General features: G+C 48.0%; 1 protein-coding gene across 1 annotated transcript in view; it reads left to right on the top strand.

Annotated features, from left to right (window-relative positions):
• The window catches only part of LOC146775746 (uncharacterized), a 176325-nt gene that overhangs the window by 87749 nt on the left and 75297 nt on the right, over positions 1-13279 (top strand). The window contains exon 4 of the mRNA XM_085639710.1: positions 5881-6042. Coding sequence (XP_085495836.1) covers positions 5881-6042 — 162 coding nt within the window. The remainder of the gene's footprint in view (positions 1-5880; positions 6043-13279) is intronic.

Raw genomic sequence — 13279 nt, 5'->3', positions numbered from 1 at the left:
CTCCTCCAGCTGATCCAAATCTCTTAATTTCTCCACTTCACTCCCCACAACATACTTTCTCATCTCACACACTAGATGATGACGATGATCATACTGATGGGGTGGGAATATAGATCCAGATGGGTATGATGATGCACATACCATCCCACACAACGTAGACCCTTGGGATGACTACAACACAGATTCCGACCTACATAATGACCTGGATCTTTATCCATCTAGGCAGTCTCCACCAGACGACAATATTGGGTTTGTGCAACTAATCAATAGGGCTGCCCACTATCACGGTGTACAATTACATTCTGATCCCTTAGAGGAAGATTTCCTGCTTGAAACTTTTGCACCCTCGCAAAAATCCATGCACACCCTGCCAATGTTAAAAGGCATGCTTAAACATGCCCCACAGGTTTTTAAGGACCCTGTTAGAACCAGGATTCTCAATACTAGAATAGACAAAAAGTATAAAGCAGCTCCCAATGACCCAGTTTACATTAAAGGTCAGGTCCTTTTGGATTCTCTTGTGGTGTCTAATGCACGCAAGAGGGCAAACTCACAAAGCACAGGCGACACCCCTCCTCCTGATAAGGAGTCCAAGTTAATAGACGCATCTGGCAAACGTATTGTGTCACAGGCCGCAAATCATTGGCCAAGCTTTATTGGCCAGGTACGACAGGGCTCATTATGACGAACTTGAACAGCTCATGCAACACCTTCCTGACCAGTACAAGCAAAAGTCCAACGACCTTATACAAGAGGGGAAATTGATTACAAACACCTCAATTAAATGTGTGCTCGACACAGCTGATACCGCATCTCGTGCCATAAACACCCTCATTGCGTTGCGCAGGCACGCTTGGCTGCGAATCTCAGGATTGAAACAAGAGGTGTAATCTGCAATTCTTAATCAGCCCTTTTATCATGAACATCTTTTCGGACCCTCAGTCAACACATCTTTAGAAAAGATGAAAAAAGATACGGACACTGCTAAGTCCATGGGGGCCTTACAATTGCCTTCACCTAGAGGTTCTTTTTGCTGCTCCTTCTACAGGGGTGGCTCCAAAAACGTTGGCTCAGAACATCCCTCATCTTCTTATAAAAGCCCCACTCAAACGTCCTCCAAAGGATACTATCACGGAGGCTACAGAGGCAACAATGGTTGGGGAAGAGGTTGCGGCAACAATAATCGCAACTCCCCTACCACAAAACAGTGACTTCCCTGCACTTTCCCCCCGATCATCCCACTCCTGTTGGGGGACCTCTCTCACACAGTTTCTACCTGTCTGGAATTCCATCACAACAGGCAAGTGGGGAAGATAAATTATCCAGCATCATTATTGCCTGGAATACATCTCTACTCCCCCAAATCTGCCTCCCAGACAACGTCAAATGTCCTCAGACCATCTGACACTTCTCAAACAAGAGGTTCTCTCTCTATTACAAAAACATGCACTAGAACCAGTCCCCTTGCCACATCAAGGCATAGGGGTTTACTCCCTCTATTTCCTAATACCAAAAAAGGACGGCTCTCTCAGGCCTTTATTGGACCTCAGACCCCTAAACCTTTTACATTCAATCGGATCACTCCCAAATGGTCACTCTCCAACAGGTGCTCCCACTACTTCAACAAGCCGACTTTCTCTCCACTCTAGATTTAAAGGACGCCTACTTTCACATTCCCATTCATCCTGCTCACAGGAAATATCTCAGGTTCGTGGTAGACGGTCAACACGTCCAATTCAAAGTCCTCCCATTCGGGGTGACTAAAGCACCCAGAGTATTCACCACGTGCCTTGCTGTTGCTGCGGCCCACTTATGAAGATAGCACATTCATGTCTTCCCTTATCTTGACTACTGGCTCATAAAAGCCAACTCACACAGCAGCTGTATGCAACACACGCACAAAACAATCCAACTGCTTCACGACTTGGGATTCGCGGTAAACCTCACCAAATCCCACCTCCAAACGTCCAACATACAACAATATCTAGGGGCTACAATAGACACTTCAAAAGCTCTAGCATACCCCAACCTAGTCAGGATAAACACCATACAACCTCTAATAACAACATTTCAGCCTCAATGCTCAATCCCAGCTCGAGTGTTCATGCAGCTAATCGGGATGATGGCCTCCTGCATTCTCATCATCCTTTATGCAAGACTCCAAATGCTTCCCTTGCAGGAGTGTTTGGCACGTCAGTGGAACCAGGCTCAAGGCCAGCTACCAGATCTGGTGTTGGTAGACGACCACACCCATCGCTCTCTGCGGTGGTGGAACCCACAAAACCTTTCCAAAGGGCGGCCGTTCCTTGACCTGGTTCCACAGATAGTGCTAACAGCAGACTCATCACTCACTGGCTGGGGAGCTCATCTTCAAACCCATACCATTCAGGGCATGTGGACCCCTCAACAAAAACAATTCCACATAAATTACCTGGAATTGTTGGCGTTAAAATCTTTTCAACTCCACCTTGTAGGCAAAACTGTCCTGGTCCGTACAGAAAACATGACAGCAATGTATTACATACAAAAGCAGGGCGGGACACACTCTCTACAGCTTTCACACCTAGCTCAAAGCATATGGAGATGGGCCATTCCTCAGAACATATAACTCCGTGCAGAACACCTCCCAGGAGTACACAATCAGATTGCAGATCTGCTCAGTCGTCAGAGACAGCAGATCCACCAATGGGAACTTCATCCTCAAGTTCTGCTTCCATTCTTTCAAATGTGCTGGCACCCAGAAATAGACCTGTTCGCCACACACCAAAATGCAAAATGCCTAAGCTTCGCATCCAGGTATCCACACCCATTGTTCGAAGGCAACGCGCTATGGATGAACTGGTCAGGCAAATATGCTTACGCTTTTCCGCCTCTCCCGCTCTTTCCACTAGTGGTTCGGAAACTCAAACAGCATTCCCTCACAATGATCCAAATTGCTCCAACATGGGCCCGACAGCCATGGTTCATAACTCTCTTGGAACTATCAGTAGTTCCTCATGAAAAGCTACGCCTCTCACCCAAGCTTCTCACTCAGAGCCATGGAGAGATAAGGCATCCAGATCACAATCAACTCAACCTTGCGATCTGGCACCTGAAGTCTTAGAGTAATCTCCCGCCAGACTGCATGAACATCATTAAAGAGGCTAGACGTCCTACCACTAGAGCTTGCTATGCCGCAAAGTGGAAAAGATTTGTAATTTACTGTACAAATAACAAAATCGACCCACTAGATGCTTCTATTCAACACATCATCTGTTACCTTTTGCATCTACAATAATGTAACCTAGCGTATACATCCATAAGACTACATCTTGCGGCAATAGCAGCCTGTCTCCAAAACAGACAACATTTGTCTTTGTTTAGGGTATCAGCAATCAAGGCATTTATGGAAGGACTTTAAAGAATAATTCCACCGAGAGTTCCACCCTCCAGTATGGAACCTAAATGTGGTACTGTCGGACCGTGCCCCGTCCTTCGCGGACCTCACCTGGCGACTCTTCTGATCCGTCCGCTCTTTCTCCCTTCCAGACCCCTGACGATCGCGACTACCTCGGACTGAACGAGGAAGTAGACGAGGATTGGCCCTTGTCTCCCGCACCTTCCTTCAAGGGGGCAGAGATTCACCTCCCGGAGACCAACAAGAAGAGCCCACCCGATGACGAAAGCGGAACCAGGAACCAGGAAGGAGACGAGTTCCAGTACGCGAGGACGCCGGAGACCGAGAGAGGAGCCGTTCAAGACGCTGAGACCGGGAGGAAAGACCGTAGAGACCCCCAGGCGGACGCAGCACCCAGCCACGGCCCCGGAGGGTCGTGGCTTGAACAGGTGCGTGCCAGAGTACGCGGGATCGGGAGCGGGGTGGGGACACGGAAGGCGACAGGCTAAATAGGGACAGGGTCACATGCCTACTGGAAAAATCCGAGGGTTCCTACGAGCTAGTCCGCATCTGTCCCCCACCTCTTTCTTTGGTGATGGTGATCTTTCTCAAACATCACGCTGAATACCCTCACTAGCCGCATATGTACAATCCCACACGGGTGCCCCCCCCCTACTCACCTGCTGTGGTACCCCGAGCACTGACCAGTGCCTTTGTTGTGTTTCCTTTCTTTTCGGTTTGCCTCGACGTCCACGGCAAAGAGGGAATCCAGCCCAACCGTGACAAGAGGAGGGAGAAGGATCCTTTCCAAGAGGGAGAACGGCGTCGGATTGACTTTCCACACTGTTCCTTTTGATTTTGCTTTGTGTTCATCTTTAATAAATACGGGGACCCAAAACCCTTTCCAAAGATCTCCGTGGTCCGCCTATCCCTACAACCCTACAGGTACTTACCAGGCTCATGGGTCCCCCATTTGAACCTATGCATAAATGCGAATTACAGTTTCTCACCTGGAAAGTAGCTTTCCTGGTTGCGATCACCTCTCTCAGACTCGGTAGCAGAACGGGCTCATAACACGCTAGACGTTAAAAGACCAATACTTTACTACATTGAAAGATCAAAACCATTTAGAAAGACTAAACGACTTTTTGTGGCTTTCTCCCCACCTTACAAAGTCAATCTTATCTCAAAAACCGGAATTGCAAGGTGGATTGTTAAATGCATCCAAATATGCTATGCTAAAGCCAAACGCACCTTAACCATTCCCCCTAGGGCTCACGCCACACGTAAACTAGGGGCATCTATGGCATTCTTAGGTAACATTCCCCTAGATGACATCTGCAAAGCAGCAACTTGGTCTACACCACACACGTTCACAAAACACTATTGTGTAGACGTGCAAGCAAAACAACAAGCTAGTGTGGGCCAGGCTGTATTAAGAACACTTTTTCAAACCACTGAAACAGATACAGGTAGCCACCACTTAGGAGGTACTGCTGTATAGTCTATGCACAAGTATACGATCTACAGCTCATATTCCTTGAACGGAAAATGCTACTTACCAGTATGCATCTGTTGTTGGCATGTAGAGCTGTAGATTCCTATACGCCCACCCGCCTCCCTGGATACTTCTATCTGTTCCAGTTTTAATCTTACTTAGATACATTACACATGGACAATCTGGAGATGGAGTTGATGCCCATGCGCACTATCGTCCTAAGGAGGAGTCCCCTACCTCGTGACTACAAAAGACTTCTTCCAAGACAAAAACAAAGTGCAAACATCCGAGCCCAACACCAGATTGCGATCTATGCACAAGTATACGAATCTACAGCTCTACATGCCAAGAACGGATTCATACTGGTAAGTAGCATTTTCCTTCTCCACATTACGCTTCACCTCGGGAGGCGTACGGATTTGGCGCTTCTCCAGGTTTACATGCCTTCGTAAATCTGGGGCAGTGTCAAATTCCATGGGTTGTGCTTGGGAAAACCCACTACAACGCTCATGGAACGCCTCTTGGGCGCAGAGTAAGAGGAGGCAACGATTAACACTGTGTTGCCTTTCTCATAATGTATGAGGCCTCTCAAAGCCACAAGGGGTGGCTTTGCGTGGCTTCCTAAATTGTACTGAGAGACCTGCATCACGCATGTACCACTTTATGTGATGCAACAGTGTCGCATGGATCTCATAAATAAGCCCCTCCTTTTTGTAATTTATAGACATGACTCAGAAACACTACCAAATAAAACTCCATGGGTCTCCTGGTCCAGTAGCCGACATAAATCACTGTATGTTGCTAAACACTCTTCAAACAGAAATCCACTTTTTGCAATCATTGTGGTTAGTATTACATTTATTTATTTCAACATTGTCATTGTCAAAGCTGAAGGACTTAAAGGAATAGTCACCTAATTCAATTTTCCCTCAGAAATGCCCCAGCGCTGCCTTTTCTAGCATGTTTGTGTCCCAAATGGCTGTTTATATGATTTCTGTCTTTTCAGGCATTTCTACACCTCTTAAAGAAGGCTGCAAAAGACAACAACGAGGCTGGTATGAGCTGCAGCAAAGCAGCCTTGATCAACATGTCTACCAGATTGTCATCAATCACCGCGTGTCATGAAAAATTTGAATACGCTCCTGTTGTCTCCTATCGTTGTAGCAAGGTAAGGCAAGCAGGTTCAATTCAGTGCACACATTTACAGCGCCTGTTTGATTGTCACTATATATCTTTGTGATGTAACTCGTTTGCTCTGTTGGCGACCCTCGAGGTTCTCTGGAGTGTCAGCATTTCCATTTGTAATGTTCCACTGGCTCCATGGTAAACCACGTATGGCTTTGAGGGCTCTTTTATTTTAATTGGATTTTTTCTTTTCTTTTCAAATGAGTCCTCGAATAGGTCTTAGGTGTCTAACCAGCAGGACATCATTGCCATTTGGAGGTGGGCACTTGAGTAATTGAACAGCTGGAGCTCAAGGGAGATAGGGGCATTGCCCCGTCATCATGGGGGGAAATTTGAGCAGCTTATTACAAATGGCACAAAGGACTACCAGTTGCTCCTGCGATAGCAGCCCAGGCTGTTTTTCCCCTCCTACAATGACTTCCTTCTCAATGGATTTCCTCCCTACCAATATACTACATTGCCCCTCATTTCTCCATAAACCCTCTTTCCTGTGAATTTCATTTGTTTTATAGCACTACACCTACCAGTTTAGGGTGTCTGAGCACTTTACATCACACTCACACATTATACAGACAATGAATCATGTGTTTTAAATCAGTCTATAAGAAATATTACATAAGACAATGAGGAAGACAAGGTATATGTAGAGTTCACATGTCATCCATACTAGTAGGCAGTGTATGTTTTGAGTGATTGGTTTGGAGAAGCACAAATTCAGGATTTAAAATACAACAACGTGGTTGGGATTTGCTTTACTATAAGAAAGTATTTCTACCCAAATTAACTCTTTTTAGCAACTTTAGGATAATAGAAGACTTGGGGAAAGCATACCAATCTACCCTATACCCGTTAGTTTGCATGCAGCTCTTTGACAATTCATAGGTCACTTTTCTAAGTTAGAATTGTAACTCATGGACTGTCCTAGATCTGTCCGCCTTAAGGTGGTCTTCTCCCAAACCTTTTGCCTGATTGCCTCCAATCTTGCTGATCTCGTTTATGTTGGCCTTAATTGGCCTCTAGCACTGATCAGCAGTGGTAAAGTGCACAAAGTGCTTGTGCTCTCTCTCCTAAACCTGGTTTGATTAGCATACCCTTAATTGGCATATTTATTTTACCTATAAGTCCTTAGTAAAGTGTGCTACATGTGCTCAGGGCCTGTAAACTAATAACGGCTTGCAGCACTGATTGTGTGACCTACTTAAGTAGCCCTTTAAACATGTCTTGGGCCTTCTACTGCAGAGCCCTTGTGTGCAGTTTACACTGCCATGTCGCTTTGGCATTTAGCGCCCCTTACCAAGCCAGTATCTCCACTTTTATGACTTATGTCACCTCTAAGCTAGGCCCGATGTAGCCCATAGGCTGTGTAATTAAAAGGTAGGACATGTGCATTTAAGTTTTACATATCCTGTAGTGAAAAAACTACCTAATAAGTTTTTCAAATGCTATGAGTCTTACCCCTCCTATTGGTTAACATCAGTAATTCCTGTTGCATCTAATAAGTTGTAACTCCCAATTAGAAGGAGGTAGAGCTGTCATGTTTGCTACCTTTGGAATTGTAATGATAAATCCTCTTTACTGGTAAAGTGGAATTTATCATCACAGTTTTAAAAATGCCACTTTTAAAAAGATGGCATTTTTCTACCCTTAGACCTGTGTGCCTGCAGCCTGTCTCCAATACACATCTGGGGAGGGTGACAGCTGGCCTTTGTGCATTCCCTTTTGCCATCCAAACACAAAGGGAGCTTAGATGTGACTTGATGGGAGGGAGGCGCTGGTCACAGCTTACACTTACACCTGAATAGGATGTGTGCTATACCCACACAAAGAACTGCTTAGCCCCCTGTTGTGAGTCTGGAGCCAGGGCAGGAAGGGAGGACCTCTGTGCACTTCAAAGTCTTTCGTTGAAGTCTCCCCCACTTCAAAGGCAACACTGGGTATAAGAACTGGACTTCTGGCTCAACTACTTCAGTGCACTTCTGTACCTGTGGATTGTCTGCCAGGAAGAAAGACGCTGTGGTGCTGAAGAACTGCCATTCGGTTGGACTGCTGCTCTGAAAAAACTGTTTCGTTGCTGTAGTGACTTACTGCCTGCTGCCCTCGTTGCCGGGGTGAGAAGGACTGGCCCAACACCACTTGAACCCAGAACCAGAGTGACTCCAAGGGCTTGCTGGCTTGCCTACTGATTGAAGTCTCGGGGACATAAAAGACTTCCATCTCACCTGCCTCAGCACTGGGACTCTGCCATCTGTGAGTCTGCCATGCCAAGCCGTGCCAATCTAGTCCTAGACTTTTGGAAGTGGGTTTAAAGTGCTGTTCTAGAAGAATTAATGCATTGCTGTCAACATAATGGGCTCGGAACCGGCACATATCCTCCACCGTGGACGCATTCCAGCCATTGTGAGGATCGACTCCGATGCATCGCCGACTGCGTGGCGCATTAACTTAATTTTCAGCGCATCATCACTGTTACATTACCTGTGTGGATCGATGAATACTCATCACCTTCCCTTCAGACTTCATCTCGTCTTTGATGACTGCGCACTTAAGGTACTTTGCAAGGGGCCAAAGTTCGTCCCCATATCTGACCCGTGCTCCTAAGCGGTCGGCCTGAACTTTTGGATTTTAACTGGTCCAGTGCAAACCGATAGCCCTGATTGGCGCATCATGCTTTTAGGCACTACATTTCGGTTTATTCTTTGAAAATTCATAACTTGGGTTCTATTTATTGGATTTTTGTTGTTTTGGTCTTGTGTTGTTCATTAAATTGGGGTACCTCTATGTGGGGTGTTTTCACTGTTTTACTGTTTCAATTGTTGCACAAATGCTTTACAGATTACCACTTAAATCTGATAGAGACATCTAGCCGCAGATTACTTAACTTAGATTCCTTAACTTAGAATATCCCCAGGCATCAGACTGGATCCGGAAAATTCTTTGCCGCAGCACCTCTGCACGCTGGGGGGCGGCGCCACACAACCCCGCCCGGACGTCGTCCACGTATATGACATCAGCGAGGTCATATAAATCCCTTCCGGCGCGCTGACATCAGCTTCCTTCTTTTCCGTGTGCAACGCGGATCCGGAGTAAGCGGTTCGTCTGGCCTGTCTTCAGGCCCCTTTTGACGCTTCGCGTCTGGAACAGTGTGCGATGCCTTTGGGCTTTAAAACCTGTACCTCCAGTTCGCGGCTAATTTCCACGACAGACCCACATCTTATCTGTATGTGGTGTTTGGGCGAACACCACGACTCGACAGACTGCCAACACCTCAAGCCGAAGTGCCGGTGGGAGTGCCGGATGAAGCTCCTTTTGGCTTGACTGTCCCGGTCGGAGTCGTCTCTTCGTCCGGCCTCCTCGTCGCCGGCAGGCCCCTCTGGTTTACAGTTGCGGCGTCGCACGCCCTCTGGGGCCCGGAGACGTCGTTCACCCCTTCTGGGTAAGTCGCGGCGCATGTTGCCGAGGTCCACTACCTCATTTACGCCTGTTGTCGGGGGATCTAGCTCCCGAAGCCCTCCGGACATGCGCCCCCGGGGAGTCACCCATCCCCTATCCATACACAGGGCGACTCGGACCCATATGGAGGCCAATGCCGCGGCTCTGCAGGCCTCCCTTGGGTCCACTCCTATCCCTGGGGCGTCCTCGGGGCCTCCGCTACTTGCGGGGTCCTCGACCAACTTGCCAGTGGGCTCGCCCCTGGTGCCAATTAAGCTCTTGCCCCCCAGGGACGAAGGAGATATGGTGTCGTCAGCGTGCGGCCAGCTTAGTCCCCCTCTACGACCCATAGCACCCCTGCCGCGCTGCATAGTCCTATGGGGCTCCCTGTGGCATTGCAGGTGGTTGCTGGTGCTCAAAGCCTTGCTTTGGGCGCACCTCGGTCCTCCGGACAGGCGGTCACCTTCCCGGAGCCGAGGTTGGCGCTGTCCGGGGCGCCAAACACTTGTGTTATCAGGGTGCGGCCCGGCGGGGTCCCCCGCTACGACTTATGGCACCCCTGCCACGCCGCATAGTCCCGTGGGGCTCCCTGTGGCGTCGCATGTGGCTGCTGGTGCTCAGAGCCTTGCTTCGAGCACGCCTCGGCCTTCTGGACAGGTAGCCGCCTGCCCGGAGCCAAGGTTGGCGCCGTTTCAGCGCCGAACATTCGCCTCCCCGGCTCGGACTCCGCTTCCTACCTTGAAGTCGGAGCCTGTTTTCATTGAGGCTGAGTCCGCGCCACCCCTCCCCGGCTCCGAGCCATCCCCTTCTTCGGAAGCGGGGCTTGTCGTGGTGGACGTGGAATCGGCGCCGGGTTGTAGACTCTTCTCCAGAAGCTTCTGCGGAGAGTTTGGCGTTGCCTTCACATTCGGCTGTGCCGGATCTATCCTTGCCTGTCCCCCCCCCCCCTTAGAATTTGTGGGCCCGGCAGGATCCCTGCCTCCTCAGGAGTCCCGTCAGGACCCCCATTCATCAATGCGGCTTCCTTCTTTTGGGCATTGGTCGCACCCTCAGTGTACTGGTAGGCTTAGTTTACAGCCCTCGCCTACAGATGAGTTGCTGTCCCCTCCTCGGAGGGCTACTGAGGCCGGTGCGGCGTTTCTTAGAGTAGTCTCCTTAGCCACTTGTGTTCTAAACATACAGGCCCCTTCGATCCCCTTGCCTGTGGACCCTTTGCTTGGTGTCCTTCACCATGGATCGGGGAATGAGGAGCCACTTCTGCCATTTGAAGCTTCTCTTTATGACGCCCTTTTAGGCACATGGTTCGGCTAGCTTCTGGTGATCCGGTGGCTCGTTCTGTCTTGCACCGCCACAGACCTGCTCCACATGATCCAGTTTGCTTATTTGTTCACCCAGATGTGCAGGGGTTCATTTTGCAAACTGCCTTCCCTTCCTTGCCTCACTTAATGCTTCCTCCCTCCAGGGAGTCCAGATGTCTTAAGTCATGGGGTCGTAACCTCTTCGCCTCCACTAGTGCTGCCCTTCGTTCACTAAATACAGTGTGTGTCTTGGCTTGGGCTACCTCTGCATTGTGGGACTCTGTAGAGTCTCTTTTTTCGTACGCCTCTGAAGGCGCTCCTGTTGACCTCCTTCACATTCTTCATGATGGCCGTGACCTTGCTGAATTTATGATCTGCTCGGCCTTGGATACTGCTGATTCCTTGGGCCGAGCTATGGCTGGTTTGGTTGCCTTGAGGCGCCATGCTTGGTTGCGTGATGGCGTCTTCACGGAGAATATCCGGGAGCGACTTGTTGATTTACCCTTTGATGGGGTGTTATTGTTTGATGCCCACGCCGAATCGGCTGTTCAGCACCTCCTTGCAGGCTTTCGCCCTCCGCCTTAAGTCTATATTTCCCAGGTCTTCTTTTTGGCATGTTCTGGGGTGGTTACCCTTTCATTTAGCATCCTTTCGATGCCTCATGCGTTTGAGCTGGCAATAAGCCTACTGTGGCAGTGTTCCACAGGTTGTTGTGTCTGGCCTCTGACTGTGGTTTGCCCTAAGAGGTGTTCCCCGTTGTTTGGGGTGTCCATACTCCAAGTGGGGTACTTGTAAGCTAATATATAGCTCTGCTTTATCTTATGTGGGCCTAGAGATCCTTTGGGCTCTATGCGTCCCCTGGTGCTCAGAATTATCTCACCGTTGTACGGTGTTCAATGTTGTGACTGGACGCACTCTTCTCTACGTCATGGGTCGTCTTGCTTATCACGTCATTCTCCTCCTTGGGAGGTCTTCATGGTGTTTCTCACGCTTCATATGTGGATACCACCTGCCATTTTTGCATTAGGAAATCTGAAAATTCTATTTTGAATAACTTTGGCGCCGGTTGACGAATCCTCGCGAATTTTTCAAAACTAATGGGGCGCTCCGTTCAGCTCCTACCCTGAAAGTCTCGGGGTGATTCGTCAAGCGGGGGCCGAGAAAAAAGGGGGGTCCCAAAACTCGTTTTTCCCATACATTTTTCCATAGGACCTTTAGTCGAAGGTACAGCCCGAACAGCTGAACAGAATTACTTGAAATTTGGCAGAGAGGTAGTCCTCAGGTCAGGGAAGTGCCTTTTGCAGGTCTGGTGTCAATCTGTTCAGTAGTTCCTGAGAAAATAGCATTTAAAAGCATATAAATATCTATAAGCGCGCACCGTGCGAGCACCCTAACGTGCGCGAGCGTAATTCTGATTGGTGGTTACATGTTAGTCAATGTTCGTATCGGTCGAAATCAGGAAGTGTTGGCCGCCATTTTGTTTGTTTTCAGTGCGAGAGTGAAAAAGGAAGGTGGCGAACGTGAAAAGGGGGCAGGGTAGAGAGATCCTGACCCCCTAGCCTTTGTCAGGGGGTCCCTGAAGGGTCCCGAAGGCAGAAAAAAATAATTAAATTTTTTTTTTTAAAAAGCGCGCACGGTGAATAACCAAAAAAAAAAAATACGTAGTTTATTGTAAAATAAATGTATATAAAAAAATAATAATACATAAATAAATTAGCATTTAAAAACCCGTACAATTTCACTGAAAAAACCATAGGTTTCACACACGTTATAGTTAGGAATTAGCATTTAAAAAACCTTGCAAATTCACTTAAAAAAACCATAGGTTTCACACATGTTATAGTTAGGTGGATATTTCACTCGTAAAAAACCAATGAAATTCCCCCGTTATAGTTAGTTCAGATAACTATAACTCGCGCGACCGCCACTCTATCACAAGGATGATGTCATCAGTGATGTCATGAGTGATGCCACTGACCATGTCATGAGTGATGTAATATGTGACGTCATGAGCAGTGGATTGCGCGCGCGCGAGTTATAGTTATCTGAACTAACTATAACGGGGGAATTTCATTGGTTTTTTACGAGTGAAATATCCACCTAACTATAACATGTGTGAAACCTATGGTTTTTTAAGTGAATATATATATATATATATATATATATATTACCTACTGGCGGTCGCCAGTAGGTAGTTATAGTTAGGACCACGTTTCCATAGGAAAACCTCAACATTCTATTTTGAATAACTTTGGCGCCGGTCGACGAATCCTCGCGAATTTCTCAAAATAGGTGGGGCGCTACGCTCCGCTCCTACCCTAAAAGTCTCGGGGGGATTCGTCAAGCGGGGGCTGAGATAAAAGGGGGGTCCCAAAACGCGTTTTTCCCATGCATTTTTCCATAGGACCTTTAGAATGAGCTACAGCCCGAACGGCTGAACAGAATTACTTGAAATTTGGCAGAGAGGTAGTCCCTAGGTCAAGGAAGTGCCTT

Source organism: Triturus cristatus, chromosome 12, assembly GCF_964204655.1.
Source record: "Triturus cristatus chromosome 12, aTriCri1.1, whole genome shotgun sequence".
NCBI lineage: Eukaryota > Metazoa > Chordata > Amphibia > Caudata > Salamandridae > Triturus > Triturus cristatus.
The sequence above is the reverse complement of the archived record's forward strand: the minus strand, read 5'-3'. Positions and strand labels throughout refer to the sequence as shown.